This window comes from Tasmannia lanceolata, unplaced genomic scaffold, assembly GCF_043159265.1.
Source record: "Tasmannia lanceolata isolate RefF3 unplaced genomic scaffold, GAP_Taslan_0.1 ptg000044l, whole genome shotgun sequence".
NCBI lineage: Eukaryota > Viridiplantae > Streptophyta > Magnoliopsida > Canellales > Winteraceae > Tasmannia > Tasmannia lanceolata.
The window spans coordinates 22,544,820-22,562,439 of record NW_027518721.1 but is presented as its reverse complement, the minus strand read 5'-3'; the positions used below and the strand labels follow the sequence as shown (position 1 = coordinate 22,562,439).

Here is a 17,620-nt window from a genome sequence, read left to right as displayed (position 1 = left end):
TAGCGGGAATTCCACGCCGGGGAAACCGTCCTTACGAAACCATCATTTGTGGACCCAATTACGGGAAGTGGTGGGCTGCGCGTAATGTTAACGGATCCACTTCGGATCGGATCTTCTATCCCTAATTGGTCGGATCCTTTTTGGATCCTATTTTCAGTCGGTCCACGTTTGGAATTGGACCGTCCATTGAATTGTCCTAGGTCCTATTTACGTTGAACACAACTAGGGCTTAGATTTAGGAGAGGGAAAAGAGAAGAATATGGGGAGAGAGAGAGAGAGAGAAAACAAGGGAAATGATTTAAGCACTCTACTCATTTTAATAAGGGGCAATGATATTTTCATCCCCCCCTACATTAAGCAGTCGCTCCCCTTTTAACGTGATTTGACGTCAAAAAGCACTAATGAGGGGAGCGAATGCGTACTGCAGGGGGAGTGAAAATATCATCGCCCTTTTATAAGATGCTTTCGCGCATCTTATCTATTAGTATTTAGAGGGCTTGTAAAAGCTTTGTGAGAACTGTGATATTCTTGTGACAGCCCTTTATCTTATAAATACATAGCAGCGTTGATATCATTTCCCAGTAAACAATCGTCATCATCTACGTATGTCTTGAATCCCTTATTGGTCGGATCCTACTTTTTTAGAGTGGGTCGCAATCGTCCATCAAAATGTCCTAGGTCCTGCTTATGTTTAACACAATTATGGCTTAGAATTAGGGAAGGGGAGAGGGAAGAAAATCAAGAGAATGAAAATAATCGCCGTCAAAAATTTGAAGGGCTTTTTCTTACATAAGTGGCCTCCGTTCGAATCTAGGACGCTCTATCGGATTTTGTGGCGATGTTTTGTAATACCCGGCTCCACCATTGGTCATAACCGCATCGTATTCGTATACGATTCAGGGATAGATGTTTGAAATAGTAATTGGAGTTATCGAATCATCCAGATCAATGGTTAAAACTTAGGATTTTTATTAGATCACTTAGGGCCATCGAATTTTGGATTGCTCAGATCAAGGGTCGAAAGTTACAGACCCATGATTGGTCTGTTCTAAGACCTCAGATCAACAATTAGGCAATGTCATAACTCTGATCAGACTGCTCAAGGCCCTCAGATTGATGATCAGGTTGTACAACTCGACTCATCAATTCCATTACCATTATAGGTGGTTTTGATCATCATAGTGATGGGCGCCACCTATAGCTAGTATTTTTCCTTGTTGAGAAGTTTCCATAGTTGTTAGTTTTGGAAGTAGAGAATGTAGGGGGTTGTAACGTTACTACTTACTAGGAAAAGGGAGTGTCAATATCAATTTTCTTTCAGTTTCAAGTTGAAAACAAAATGTTCCCAGCTAAAAGTTTTGCTTTCTTAACAAGCCAAGGGAGTGTGGACGTCCACCTAGTTTTGGGTGTGGCTCGGATATGATTGTAGTTCCCATCTGGATCAAGTCAAAAAAATCAAAGGCCAAAATCAAAGGTATATGATTTTTGATAATCTTTAAGTAGTTTTTAAGGGAAAAAAAACCAAAAAAGTGCCTCTGTTTAAGAATGTTGCTAAAAATGCCTCTGTTTCTTTCAATAGAATCATCTATCTAGTTGTTTATTGGGCCAAATCTCTTTCTAAACTCTCTCTCTCTCTCTCTCTCTCTCTCTCTCTCTCTCTTCACACGGCATCAGGCATTAGACGGTGCTGGAAAGAGATTTGTTGTAGTGGGAAAATGAAGAAGTAGTGGCTCCTAGATGGTCACCTCCAGATTATGGGTGGCTAAAATTGAATTTTGACGGTTCTAGCTTGGGAAACATGTGGCTCTCTGGGATAGGCGATGTTCTTAGAGATGAGAATAATACCACTAAATGGGCTTTCTCAGGCCCGATAGGAGTTACAGACTCGAATGGAGCAGAAGTGAGCGATATTCTCCAGGGCATAAAATTGACATCGACAAGCGATATGGATAATCTTATTGTGAATGGTGACTCTTTAAATGTCATAAAATGATTAGAAGGTCGATCTCCTCTCTCAGAGATTTTCTGAGTTCTTTGATGAGATCCAAGATCTGATTTAGGGTCACATGGTCCGTTTGCATCATGTTAGGAGGTCAGTGAATGGAGAAGCGGATATGCTTGCCCTTCAAAATGCCCAATTAACCCAATGTTGCAAGTCTAGGATTTTTAAGGGTAATTATGTGCTTGCATAAGCTGATGCTAGCACCGTTGATTTGTGTATTGTAACTATTGTTAAAGTATTCAAGTCTTTTATCGATGGCTATAAATCCAGTCATGTGAAATGTCTAGTTTGCCCATGTTTTGGACCAATTGAGTAGGTTTGTCAACGGGCCTACAAGGTCCGATGGATCCTATGATTCAACTGGTTTTTAGTGAGTAGGTCTCAACCAAATTATGATTCAAATGGATTGTGACACAAACGTAGGTAGATCTGACCCGAATTGGGTTCATTGACGGGCCCTAAAATTGGAGGCAAACACTTATGCTCTGTTCTCTCGTAGGGAAAGGAAAGGAAAGGGAAGTGAAGGGAAGGAAACTGATGTGGCTAGAAGGAAAGTGAAGGAAAAGAAACCTGACAGAAACCTGTCAGATGAGCGTTTCGTTGCACAGAAACCTCACAGAAACTAACAGAAACTACAGAGATATGCGTTTCGTTGCAGGAAAACTCAATAGAAACCTGTTAAATAGAAATTGTGACAAACTGATATGCAGAATGATGCCAACATAGAATCTAGTCTAAAATAAGTGGGTCTAACCCTCTGAAGTCAATCAAAATAAGAAAACCATGACAAACAGAAGTTGAACAATAACAATGCCAATCAAATTGTCACAAATATAGAGCTGCCAAGATATAAATCAGGCAACCAACATAGACTTGACAAAAAACTGTCACAAATATAGAGTTGCCAAGAAGAAGCAGACCGTAATATCGCTTAACAAAAAGACCAAGCTAAGTCCTTACATCTATAAGTCCAAGCCAACTAACAAAAATAGTACATAAACATGTTCACCAAAAAGAACAGACAAGCCAACCAAAAAAAAGATCATGTCCAAATGAAGTCCACATCCAGAACCATCCAACAATCACATGTTTATGTACGTCCACATCCACATCCACAATCACTCAGAATTCAAGGTTTTTCATCTTCCTCCACATGTAGCGCTCCCTCCTTTCTACTGTGTACTTCATAAAAGCACGAACTTCCGTAGGGTTACGGTTGAGGTACTCATAAGCCCTCTCCAAGATTTCCTCCTCGAATCCTTGTAACCCAAACACGGCATCATGAAGCTCGTCATTGTCAAAAGGTTCCTTCGATAGATCCTTGATTGCATCTGCAACCTTCTCCAAAGTTGAAGTAAATCCTTCCATCACATTCATATATTTTGCTGCACTACGCTTCGTCCCCCTCTGACCTTCATCGCTTCTTGCAAAATCTCTAACCGGAGATGAAGTTCTAGGCCCAGGTTCCCTACTGCTCTCACCCACCATAGGAGACTCTGGAATTGTTTCAGTCTCAGGGGTATCGTCAATCCCCAAGTCATCTATATGCGGAGCTGAGCTCTGCACCTCCTGACTAGGGGCAACGTCATCTCTACTCCACCCACCCGTGGCATAGTCTTCGCAAAAAATGTGACGAAAATCATCTATCAACACATGTTTCTCTGTAAAATATTTCTTATGTTCAGGGTGAACCTACAAGAAATTCGGAAAATAGTTATAAATATTACGAGCCAGAGTAATTAACAAATAAAACAAAGATGTCACTTTGTACTCACAGCGACCCAAGCATTGTAGACATCTTCCGTCACTTCGATCTTCTTATTGACGTTATCCCAGCCAAATCCGCTTGTGTTTATTATAGTGTTGACGGCCATGAATTTCTTTTTAAGGGTCTTGACTCGATTTTTGATATGCTCTTTCGTCATATCTTTCCCATATCGACTATTCATTGCTCTGCTTGCCGCCGTGTATGCGACATCTTTAAAGCCATTGGGCATCTTGTACCCTTCCGATTCTTGTTCCAATAACGCATCCACCAACACCTTATCTATCTCAATATTCCAGTAATGGTTCCTACCCACGCAACTTGGACTTATAGCCATCCTATATGAATTGAAACAATAACGAGAAACTCATAATACCATACAATAATGAGAAACTCATGAGACCATACAATACGAGTTTATTGTTTTTTAAAAAAAGCTACAAACAAGCCATAAACATAAAAAAAAAGGTGATACATAAATCAACGTTAAAAGTCATTCCACATATTCGTGGTCAATTCATTTCTAATCCTAGTCCCCTCTCGTGCATCAACGGCCCTACTAAGTGGAACATATGGGACATGCTCTTCTTCCTCAGGCGGGACCACTGCGCGTAACTCTAGATCTACGTCATCAAGAAGATCATCATCTGCCATCTCCCTTCGAATGAAATTGTGGACACAACAACAAGCTAGAACAATATCAATCTGTTTTTCGTATGGGTACATCGGTTCCTCGTTTAAAATTCTAAAGCGCTTCTTGAGGACGCCGAATACACGTTCCACTACATTCCGGAGCGATGAATGTCTGTGATAAAAGGGTTCCTCTGGCGTTCGTGGTCTTCGACCCCTGATTTCATTTAAATGATACGCTATGCCTCGGTGCAATGTTATAAAACTACGAAGTAAAGGATAGCCACCATCGCCGAGATAAAACTTCCCTACAACGAAGAAAGTATTGTCTCAGTATCGCCATTGTCTATTCATAACCGACATAATAAGTAGAAGGAAAGGTAAAGGATACCTGGAAGGCAAGGAAGCCCATTAGGTCGTGATGTTGCATTTCCTAATATCCTTGAGTCGGATGCCGATCCTTCCCACCCAGCCAAAATGTAATTGAACTTTAAATCGAAGTCACAAACTGCCAACACATTTTGAGAAGGATAACCTTTTCGATTAATAAACCGAGGCTTATATTCGGCTCTCACTTTATCAGGAATAGGAGTTCCGTCTATTGCACCAATGCAATCCTAGCATAGAAAGGTTAAAATATATCAGTCGGTCTCTTGAAATAAGGCCAGAATCTTAGTATTTGAGGTTACCTTGAAATAAGGCCAGAATCTTGGATTAATGCGAATGACTTCTGGTATCTCACTCGTCGGAGGTTTTATAAACTCGGATTTCAAGCTTAGAATAGTTTTCAAGACCTTGTTGAAACAACGAGAAACTGTGGAACCTGATCGTTGTGTGAAGGCTCTAATTGACCGGTTCTGTTGATTGTGAGATACAATATGTAAGATCATTGCAACCTGCTCGTCAATGTTACAATGTATTGTATCTTTAAGTTCGCCGATGCTTCTAAGCAGTCGAACAAATCGTCCGAAGCACCTGACGTTCATCCTAAGTAAGTGCTTGCAATGTTCGTCTGACGTCACGGCACGCGTAATAAATTCCCGATCTGTGAAGTAGTTGTTTTCGTATGGAGCTCTTCGTAGGTATTCGTCGTAATACTGTTGGAAGAATATGAGTGCAGTGGTTGATGTGCTCACTATTGTCGCAACAGCACTCACAATCAACTTTGCCCTCTTTGTGGGGCGACCATCCTCGGTTCTAAGTCTCCTATCGTCCATCTAACAACAAGTGGATAGTACTAAAAAACAAATCATGAGTTAACAATAACAATTAAAATGTGAACACTCAAAACCCAATTAAAACATGAATCATGAGTTAACAATTATGTGGTTTAACACAGTAAAAACACAGAGTACACGACAGAAATAAAATCAGAAATTTGGGTTTCATTCTAACCAATCTATAAAATCAGAAATAATTGTAAAATGCAAAGGGAAAAAATGGCAGTAATTATAAAACAAAACCCATATCATCATCACTAGAAAACCCTTAACTCATTAGAAACCCCTATTTCCACCGACCCTAAACCCATTAATGTCTGTAAAAAAAAAGAAAACCAAACCCATTAATGTCTTTGCCTTTCATGTTTGAAAAAACCCCATTTACGCCATTGACAGATCATCTAATCTTCTCCATTAACACCTACAAAAACAACCTATTTCTGCCATTAGGAGTCCCTTCTCACATGTTCTTATCTCCAACCTGTCTGCAAATGAAATGCCCATCTCTGGGCGAGGTTGCTGCCATCAACGAAGGCTGAATCAAATGGAAGATGTGGAGAGAGAGAGAGAGAGAGAATACCTGGTTTGGGAATGGAGGTTTGAGATCGTGGAGACGATGGAGGCGACGATTGAACAGAGAGTAGCAGCTTCTTCTTCTTCTCGCGGAAAGGGAAGGGAAACCTAGGGTTTCCGATAGTTTATATCGGAAACTAAAGAGAATAAAAGTCGAGGGAACCCATTTTCCACGTAATTAATTTTATTTTCCACGTTTGAAAAAAAGTTTCCGAGGAAAGTAAAAGAACACGTTAATTTTTAGTTTCCCTGGAAAATAAGGCTGGTTTCTGCGGAAACCAGCGTAAGAGAACTGAGCATTAGAATTTCAATAGTTGCCCTCCAATTATACAAGGGATTTGCTAGGGACCATCACAAAAGGCATTTCGCAGGCCGACTATTGCATGAGAGAGCAGCCACCTCATGAATGAGACAAAATCTCTTGAAAAGTGAGCCTAGGTAGTTGCTCTCTCATGCAATAGTCGGCCCGCCTAATGCCTTCTGCGATGGTCCCTAGCAAAATCCCATTATACAATAATGGTCTATAAATGGACAATCCCTCTCTTATTTACATACCTTTGGAAGGTTATAAATAAGGCCTAAAACCACATAAAATCCCACAAAATTCACCTTTGTAAACTGTTATTGACACCCCCTCTTGTTCCTTACTTCTCTCCAACTCACAAATCAGATCATAGCAAAGAAAGCATTCATAGTTGGAAGAAGGTACTCCATGCAACTCAAGTGAAAACTTGAAGATGAATGTGCAAACATCAATTGTTGTTAGTTGCTTATAATTAATGGAAAAGTCCTTAATTTGTTATTATTAATTGTTGGGTTTTTTATTGTCTTAGTAGAGACCATTGTGGGATTTTAAACACATCCTAGAGAGAGAGAGAGAGAGAGAGAGAGGTAAAAATGAATTCTGAATTTTTAGGTTTTGCGGTATACTAGTAAAAGGGCACGTGCGTTGCACGTGTAACTCAGGTATTTTACAACATAAAACTGCAAAAAACATATTTAATTTACAACACAAATTCATGAGACATTTTCATAGTGTCATGGGCCGGGCCGGGCCGAGCAGCAGCCATGTAAACATTAAACAAATATGGGGTGACCAATAGCCTTGTGAAAATTTAGGAGTGATACATTCATAAGGTGTTGTACCCTAATAACTCCACATTGAGCTCGAAAAAAGTTGTAAAACTGCAATGCAATTTCTTCTTTCCATCAAGGAAGCATTGGCTCTCCAAAGACTCCAAATGCTGCGACTTTTACTCCATTGTGTCATCCAACAATCTGTCACCTTGAAAGGCCATAATCCATATTAGACAACTCTAATAAACCACACAAAAACATGACTGACAACATAAACTCATTAATTAAGTAAAGAATGATTCATTCATATATGTGATTCGAAGAGAAACATACAACCATCAATAGTTTTTGTCTTGAATCATATGGTGGTTATGATCTTGGGCAATAGAACTAATCACAAGCACTATCACTACAACAGAAGACTAGCATGCAATGGCAGTACTTTATATGAATGTCAGTAATTTTTATGAATATTGTCCAATATTTTTAAAGAAGATGGCTAATTTTTTTTTAAATATTAAAAATAAATGAAAATTAATTGTTCTATCCTGAAAAAAAAAGATCCAGGCAAATATCAAGAGGTTTTGATATCATAGACATCTATTGAGACCTCTCTAGCTGACTTCATTTTGTTTACTAATAGAAATTTTAATGACAAAATAATATAAAAATAATATACACATGTTGTGAAACTTATGTACAAACAACCCAAAACTAAGAAATACTCACATCTACAAAATCGCCAAGAAGCAATACAGATAGAAAAGTAACTACAATAGCAACCATATGTAGTTTATTTGCAAAATCCTACCATGAAAAACCCATTTGACTGGAAACATAAACTTTTCACCTGTATTGGAAAATAAAAGAACATCTTTTCCAATAAACATTTTTAATATTTTTAATGGAAATACCAGCTCCAGTAAAGATTTCAACCTTGTGGACAAGTTCCCTGCCATAGAAAAGTGAGATGTAAGGATCTTAAAGTAACATTATCATGTAACATTTTATGCGAGCTAATCCTGGTTGCGATAAGCATGCTTAGGAATCTCTTTTTTTTTTACCATGGAAAAGATGCACTTTCGTATCGTACAGGCTATAAATAAGTTGACGGTATATAAGATTTCAGTAGCGGTATAGTTTATGATTATGACATTATTTTTGGATCTAACTCCTATATGAAAATCTGGCATATCCTCAATAGTTGATTCTTATATTCTTCCTCGAACCTACCCACTTATCTTGCTCTTTCCCATGCTTGCTCCCATCAGTAGGGCAAAGTGACTTCATAACCTTCACTACTTATGCGAGATTTGATTGATGCCTCTTCCGTCATAATGATCAGCGAAGAAACTTTCTTACGATCTAATTTCCTTTTAAATCAATAAAGAAGGTGCATATTTGAATGCATATTGTGCTCCTACAAGTCCTAAAGGATAAGAGTCTTGGAAAGTAATCACAGTCACAACATCAAATTAAGATGTTAAAACCTAGTTCGTAATGCAGCTAGTGCTCAATCTTCACTAACCTACTAAAAGAAAAGAGTTGTGTTTCTGCAAAGAATTTTGATATGTAAAAAAATATTGTGTTCCTATAGATTAAAATAACTACTCAATCTCACTTTGTTTGTATCCCATTTACAGCTTGCTCCTATATCTTTATGGATGCTATATATTAAAACCGCATTATTACTTTGGCACAGCTCCAACCATACATAAAGTTCAATATAAGCACTTACAGACGCAACGGGTAACTGACTTAGCATAGTAATTAACTATTTTATTCTAATGACAGATTAATTTAGCAATCAAGTGAGCTAAAACAAACATCAAATGTATCCAATTTTGTGAAAACTACAAGCCCACTCAAAGACCTCATGTTTCAGCAAAACAACTGAAATAGAGATTTTCCTCTTCTCAAGTCTAAAATAAATTTCAATACAAAAGGGTAGCAAAATAACCTATTATTTAAAGCTCTAGGTAATTCAGAAAATTCCAAAGCTCATGAAAATACCAAAGAACTGAAATAGGCAATATAAGGCAGTTATTCGTCAAATATATCCTAATTTTGTAGAACTTGTGTTTGCATTCACATAATTGACATCATCTTCGTTTACACCTGTCTCTTGCAAATCCTCCTCTATAATAAGAAGGACTATGTCACCTAAAAGATCATGTGATAAGCATCACATGTCATACTCCCTCCAAGGAACTCTGCATATATTTCAACTCCCTTAGACTGATAACCATTTAATCGTGTTCCATGAATACACTTTTTATTCAACATAAAACTATTGGGAAAAAAGATAAAGTATGATAAACAAAAAATTTGGAATAAATTTTAGGATGGTTATAAACAACCCAAACTATTACCTTCACATGTTCCAGTTCTTCCAAAAGGAGCAAGTTTGCTCCCTCTCCCATGAATCATCGCGATCCTCGATAAGGTAATGATCATCATTTATCAATACAGATCAAACTTCCAAACCTTAATTCTTCTTTACTAATAAAAAATATACAGTAGAAGTATGCAACTAAGAAGGTGTTAACCAAAACCATTAAAAGATATTGAATGAGAAATGTAAATTCTACCATGTCCCCTTCTTTTCTCACAATTTCCTTCAACAACATCCAAACAGACATTTAGGCTATGTGCCTGCTACTATTTTTAGTATTGATGCTAATATTAAGGATAAGAGGTAACATGAATGCTCTTTACTGCTGGCTTATTGAGAAGCTTCAGCTTCCTCTCCACTTCCAAATCCTTTTCCGTCGTGGATTCTGCACTCCCTCTCCCATTTACACCATTGCCCAAAACCATAAAATATCATTGCCACCAAAACCATGTTCCATTTAAAGGAGAAGCTTGCAAACCAAAAACATATTTAACCTTTGTAATAAGAATTTTGTGACAAAGCTTGCAAACCAAAAACATATTTCTTACACTCCCTATGAAAAAATAAAAAAACTGTTTAACTTACACCATAGGATGATCCAAACCGTCTAATTGATGGGCCACATCGTAAATAGGATGTTCCCAAAAAACACATTTCCATGCGATGATCCTAGCCCTGCAGTCTATAGAGGAACGACATATTTAGGAAACATTTATTGATTAGAGGGTTGTAATTATCCAATGGAAATGAGTTTTGGCACACAACCTACTTACATTGTGGCCTATCAAATGTACGGTTTGGATCATCCTACGATGTAAGCCATACAGTACTTTTTGAAAAACAATACTCACTATAAGGACTTACACTATATATAAAAACTCTCAGAATCACATCATTTCCCTCTAAATCATGGGGAAACGGTCAAACGGGCCAGGTCAAAGTGCAACCGGATTTTTGACGTATGTTTCTAAGATTTTTTTTTTGTATAGGGATTTGCTAGCCACCTTCGCCGAGCGTACTTGTCTGCTTGTCGCTCATCCTTTGCTGCAAAGATTGGTAGAAGTACGATTTGTGCAAAGGTGGCTAGCAATACATAATAGCAATAAATAATAATCATGCGGGTACTAAGTTTTAAATGAAAAATTAAGGGAAAATGGTAGCAGAGCAGAAAAATTACGAAAAAAATACCGAACAAAGGTACTAAAATATAACAATTTCTGCCAAAACTGCAAATAAAATTGAAAAATAATGACAATTACGGAACAAAAAAGGCATAAAAGGAGACAGCTGGCGTCTTTTTTTAACTCATGTGCAAAGGCATATGAGAAGCAGAAATGACGAAAAAAAAGTAGTGAAAAAAGGACATACGTGGGAGTTTTACGGAGTATAAGGCGGGACAGAAGGGGAATTAGAGAAGAAGAAGCCCAAGAATTTTTTTACTCATTCAGGCTTTAAGAGTAGTAAGGATAAGGATTTAGATCAAACCAATCAAATGTTAGTCCTTCCAAGGGCGCATTAGTCCATATGATAAAGCAAGAAAAAAACGTAACGTGTGCCATTAGAATCATAAGGTGAAGGGAGGGTGTGTGAGAGAGAGGTCATTGGATGTTTTCTAAAGATCAATTTTTGACCTCATCCATGCCATTTGAATGTGATTAATATGTTGATCTAAACAAAAGTTTGGCCTACTATTTGTCACTTACCTCGATCAGATGTGTGGAAATGTCAATGGACCCAGATGTAGAGATGTCAAGGGAACCACAAATTCTTATAAGCCTGACAAAAGTTATAGTGGATCGTGGATTCCACGAATGAAAATTATGGACCAGCTTTTGCATGAAAGGAGTGATTTGGGCCTTGGCTGGGTCTAGGTTCCTCTAACTTGTTATCAAGAAACTAATTAACTATGTTAGTGTTAACGCTATAGTGAGAAACCCTGTGTGCTGGGCCATCGTGGGAAGCCCGCATGGAAGGGACATAGCCCAAAAACAACATATGGGCCCAAAAACTATACGAAGCTCATTGCCATAACATCTACCTTGTACACATGGTCTGACGATTATGGCTATTGATCTAGTGGGCCCTCACTTCGATAGCCCATATGAGGAAACACAGTTTTTCCCCCTTTGAGAGGGTGGCAAGGGTCTAGAAAACAGGTTTTTAAGTTTTTTCTTTTTCACTATTTTAGAAAATAGGTTTTTTAGTTCTCTCTTTCTCTCTCTCTCTCTCACATACACACACACTCACGGCCGTCAGTGGGGCCCGCCTAGGTATCGGTCTGGGTGGCACCCAACCTAGTATGGGACTCGTTTAAGGGCCTTTGCCTAATTCGTTCCAACTGCTCTGGAGCTTTCAGCATACTGGTAAGGTACCTTACATTTGGTATCAGAGCAGCCACCATGTCCCATGTTTGAGTCACGGAAGGAGTGACTTGTGGAGAGGACTACCATGAAAGGGTTACCTAGTAAAGAAAAAAAGCTAGCGTGAAAGCCACTAGAGTGAAGTTGCCACAGGGTGGGACGCTGCGGAAGTAACGACTTGTGGAAAGGGCTACCTGAGAAAAAGACCAGAGTGAAAGTTGTCACAGAGTGGTGGAATGTTACAATCCTGAGTGGGGACCCGCCTAGGTATGGGATTGGGTGGGATCCAACCTAGTATGGGACAGTTTTAAAGGGCCGGACAGTTTTAAAGGGCCTTGCCTAACACCTTCCATCATGCGTATTGGTAAGGTAACACCTCTCTCTCTCTCTCTCTCTCTCTCTCTCTCTCTCTCTTGCAAGCGTGCCAAACATACCCTGCTCATTGGCGAATGATGATCCACGCATTTCTAGACCACTTATTGCTCGAGTGACATTGGTGTTTAAAAATTCAAGCTTGTACAAAAACTTGGCCAGGTGTAGGTGAGTTAATGATTGACATGGTCAATTTTTCATTAACTAGAAGAGGTTTCAATTGATCTAAATGGGATTAAAATATGAAAATTCTCAAGCTTGTACTAAAAACATTTATGAGAATCACTAGGCAGACCGTAGCGTTGGGATCAATGGTGACGATCAATTCTATGATCCCACAAGTGATATTTATGTGCAATCAAGACCATTGATCTTGCAGAACAGAACATCACGAGGCGACCTACATGATCTTGGTCCTATGAAAACCCCATGTGTAAGGTAAAGAAATGCAAAAATCAACAGTTTAAGGAACTAGGATAATCCAATCAAAGTATTTTCAATGGCATTTGGATGGACCTGTGGCCAAATTTGATCACATAGATGTGGCACAAGCAGGGCACATAGAGTAGGATAGAAATGAGACTAACAAGTACCATCGTTTTTCCAATTTTAAACAACTATCCATACGTTGTTTGTCAAGTGGCTCGTATGGGAAGTGGATCAAGACGGTCCTAAATCATGTCACCAAAAGAAATGTTAGTTTTATCAGTGTGCATATACCATTGGACAAGAAAACCGTCTGTAGAGACTTTGCTGGATTTTGAATCCAAATTGAAGTTTCAAATAATTAGGGGCTGATGGATTGAACGGAATGTACAACCACTAACACCCAATCTGGATTCATAAATACCTACATCCAAACGATTACAAAGGGACCCACTCCACTCATAAAAGGGGTAATTATGTGAAGAAACAGGAATTAATTTCTCTTCTTTCTCCCATTGAAGAAGATATACAAGAGAATTCTTTCCGCACCCAGGAGATCTCTTCTTTCCTCTTTCACCAGCTTGGTTCTACTGGAGAGAAAGATGGTCAAAGGTCTTTGTTGACACTATGACCTTCTTTCTCCACTATTCACCACTTCTACGAGAAAATTCAATTCAAACCTTGGTAACCTCGTTCCATTTCTTATCATCTTGTTGGTTTATTACTTGGTGGTGCAAGAATCTGACTTGATTGTCAAAGTGGTCGTCCGAGACCAAACCCGCAGGGGCTGAGGGACATATAGCATGTGGGGGGTATCCCCTATGCCTTGGAAGAAAGATCCCCCTGTTAATTCAGATAAGACAGAACTTGGTCACTTTCAGTGCGTGGAGGATCTCTCACATTTGGAGAGAGGGAAATGCGACCTCCTATCCAAAAGAAGTTATCCTTGGAAAGGATATCACATCCTTATTCTCCTTGCCCACGCATCCTTGCTCCAGGCTATCCAGGATGATAGAGATGGCATCTCATTTCAAAGGCAATAACCTGTCTCCTTGTGTTCATTCTATTGTATCTCTCATGTAGTTCCTTTTTTCTGTTTTCGGTTTGATCCTTTGGGGAGCATGTTTCCCTTTGGCTGGCCCTCATGCCCCCTTCGTGTTGTTAAAGTGCTTTTTTCTTTAATGGATTCTGGTAGGGGTCCTGCCTAACCCCAGCTTACCCATCAATATATATATATATATATATATATATATATATATATATATATATATATATATAGAGAGAGAGAGAGAGAGAGAGAGAGAGAGAGGAAAGTGTCTCTAGTCTCTCCCCTAGATAAGCTTATCTACTCCTCCCTTTAAAAAAACACAGTGGGCCCATGCTATTTGGATGATCCAAAGCATTCATTTGATAGGTCCTAACATAGATAGGGTGTGCCCAAAAAATCAGCACCAAAGGGTCATCCTAGAACTTCGTTTTGTGGGGCCTTGTGGTACCCAGAATGGACACATATAAACGTCCACGTTTATATGCGTCCATTTTGGACACGATGTGCCCCACAAAATGAAGTTCTAGGATGACCATTTGGTGCTGATTTTTTGGGCACACCCTATCTATGTTAGGACCTATCAAATGAATGCTTTGGATCATCCAAACAGCGTGGGCCCACTGTGTTTTTTTAAAGGGAGGAGTAGATAAGCTTATCTAGGGGAGAGACTAGAGACACTTTCCTCATATATATATATATATATATATATATATATATATATATGAGGAATAAGATTGTGCAGTCGACCGCACAAGGGCCCCAAACTTATGTGGGCCCACATTGTTAGGATGATCCAAAGCATTCATTTGAAAGGCCCTTACATAGATAGGGTGTGTACAAAAAATCAGCTCCATAGGATCATTATAACCCATCCAAAAGTGGAGGGCAAAATGGACAGACACCGTTTGCCACAAATCTGCCCATTTTTGGGCCCCACTTTTGGAGGGGTTAGGATGATCCAATGGAGCTGATTTTTTGTACACACCCTATCTATGATGGGGCCTTGCAAATGAATGGTTTTGATAAGCACAAAAAATGTGGGACCCATGTGTTTGGGCCCTCGACCGCACCTATGCGTAGGTGCGCTCGACTGCACACTCCTTATAGAGAGAGAGAGAGAGAGAGAGAGAGAGAGAGAGAGAGAGGTTCCTACGCACATGTGCAGATAAGTCATCTACACACTAGCTTAAAATACAGTGGAGGCCCACATTGTTTGGGTGATCCAAACCATTCATTTGATTGGCCCTCATATAGATAGGGTGTCCACAAAAAATCAGCTCCATAGGATCATCCTAACCCTTCGAACGGTAGAGGCAAAACATGGACAGATTTGTGAAGGTTTATACACGTCCATTTTACCTCCACAAATCGTAGGGTTGGGATTATCCTATGGAGCTGATTTTTTGTGGACACCCTATCTATGTGAGGACCAATCAAATGGATGGTTTGGATCACCCAAACAATATGCCCTCTACTGTATTCTAAGCTAGTGCGTAGATAACTTATCTACACATATGTGTAGGAAAACGGTTCCTACACATATGTGTAGATAAGTTATCTACACACTAGCTTAGATAGGGTGTCCACAAAAAATCAGATCCATAGGATCATCCTAACCATTCGAACTGTGGAGGCAAAAAATGGACTAATTTGTGAAGGTTTAAAGACATCCATTTTACCTCCACAAATCGTAGGGTTGGGCCCCCACTGTATTTTAAGCTAGTGTGTAAAGAACTCTCTACACATATGTGTAGGAACCATTTTCTATATATATATATATATATATATATATATATATATATATATATATATATATATATGAGAACATTTCCTACACACTTGTGTAGGTAAGTTACCTAAGTTACCTACACACTAGCTTAAAATACAGTGGGGGCCCACATTGTTTGGGTGATCCAAACCATTCATTTGAATGATCCTCACATAGATAGGGTGTCCACAAAAAATCAGATCCATAGGATCATCCTAACCATTCAAACGATGGAGGCAAAAAATGGACTAATTTGTGAAGGTTTATACACGTCCATTTTACCTCCACAAATCGTAGGGTTGGGATGATCCTATGGATCTGATTTTTTGTGGACATCCTATCTATGTGAGGACCATTCAAATGAATTGTTTGGATCACCCAAACAATGTGGGCCCCCACTGTATTTTAAGCTAGTGTGTAGGTAACTTACTTACACAAGTGTGTAGAAAATGTTCTCTCTCTCTCTCTCTCTCTCTCTCTATATATATATATATATATATATATATATATATATATATATATATATATATAACCATGGCCCCCATGACTTGCATAATTCATTTTATATTGCATGCATGCTTTATGAAGTTTAGTGGCCATGCCGTTTGGATACGCGAATTTTAGAATCCGGGTTTTTAGTTTGAAAATAGTGTGAAAGAGGGTTAGAGACAAGAGAAGAAGAGGACCAGCCGTCGTTTTGACTCATTTTTTACTTCTCTCCCTTCTTCCCATAGCAAGAGAGTAGCAGATCCTCCCATATTTCCAGGTTTTAGAAATCATAGGATGTATGAGAGATTTTTAAAACCTGATTTTCTTGCTTAAAATCAAAGAAACACTGCCAGGACAGCATCCGGCAGCTTTATTCACACCCTCTTTTGCACTGTTTTCAAACTAAAAATCTGGATTCTAAAATCTGCGTATCCAAACGGCCCCTTAGAGTTCAAAGAATACGAAACCCAGCTTAAAAGTCTCAGCCCAATCCTCTATTTGGAACTTCAATTTGGATTCAAAATCCAAAAGACTTTACCAACTACACATCTAGCAGCGGCTTTATAACCGTCGGTAATCCATGGTACAACCAGTACGAATGGTATATGTAATTCTAATGGCAGTTTTGACAGCTAGTAAAAACCAACCTTTTTGTGGTGTGGGGTTCTTCTTAACAACACTATTTTAGAGATATGATCTATCTACACAGTAACGTAGCTTGTAATTACGAGGATAAAGTCATTTTAGGAATAGCCAAGGTTTTAAATTTCGGACCGAAATTGGTTTCGTTGGAGACAAAAACAGAAATTGGGTAAAGTCGAAACGTTACAAAATTTCGATCGAAATTTCTTAACGTCTCCAAAAAAATAAATTCTTTATTCATTTTTTAATATTATCTCGAAATTTCGGGGATTTCGTCGAAATTTGATAAAGGATAAAATATTAATTTATTTAATTTCGATTGATTTCGCCAACCGAAACGCATGCCGAAACCGAAATTTAAAACCTTGGGAATAGCTTACCCCACTCCCAATGTTTAGATTACTGAAAAATTGTTAACAATGGGAGGGGTGTTGGGGAGCAAATAAAGTGGGTGCAGATATTAGTTCTCCACGATTTAAGATATGCTCTATCCATACAATCGCTGTATCTCATTCATCAACTTTACTTCTCACCGCCCTCCTTCAATTAAAAAAAAGAAAAAACGTTTAAGTATGCTTAAGATGTCAATTAACTACATGTCACGGTGCAATTGGACTTACTTTTCTACTCTTAAAGTAATAAGAATATCATATATTGACTTAATAAAAATTAAATAAAATCACCATCATGTATGTGTGTGGGGGACTTTTGTAACTTGTTTGTTCCTTCTTGTCTTAGACAAATAGACAATGACCCAACGAAAATGAAACATAAAATAAAAATTCTAAACAAAATAACAAAGGTAAAAGAAGAATAATCCTAGATAGGAACCAAAATATCTAGGGCGCTGATA

At 38.6% G+C, this 17,620-nt stretch overlaps 1 protein-coding gene across 1 annotated transcript; it reads right to left on the bottom strand.

Annotated features, from left to right (window-relative positions):
• Positions 1-3,124: 3,124 nt before the first annotated feature.
• Positions 3,125-4,104, bottom strand: LOC143863428 (uncharacterized protein At2g29880-like). The gene is made up of 2 exons (XM_077374092.1): positions 3,778-4,104; positions 3,125-3,694 (listed from the first exon to the last, which is right to left on the bottom strand). Exons 1-2 carry the CDS (start codon positions 4,102-4,104, stop codon positions 3,125-3,127), a joined length of 897 nt encoding a protein of 298 aa, XP_077230207.1.
• Positions 4,105-17,620: the final 13,516 nt, after the last annotated feature.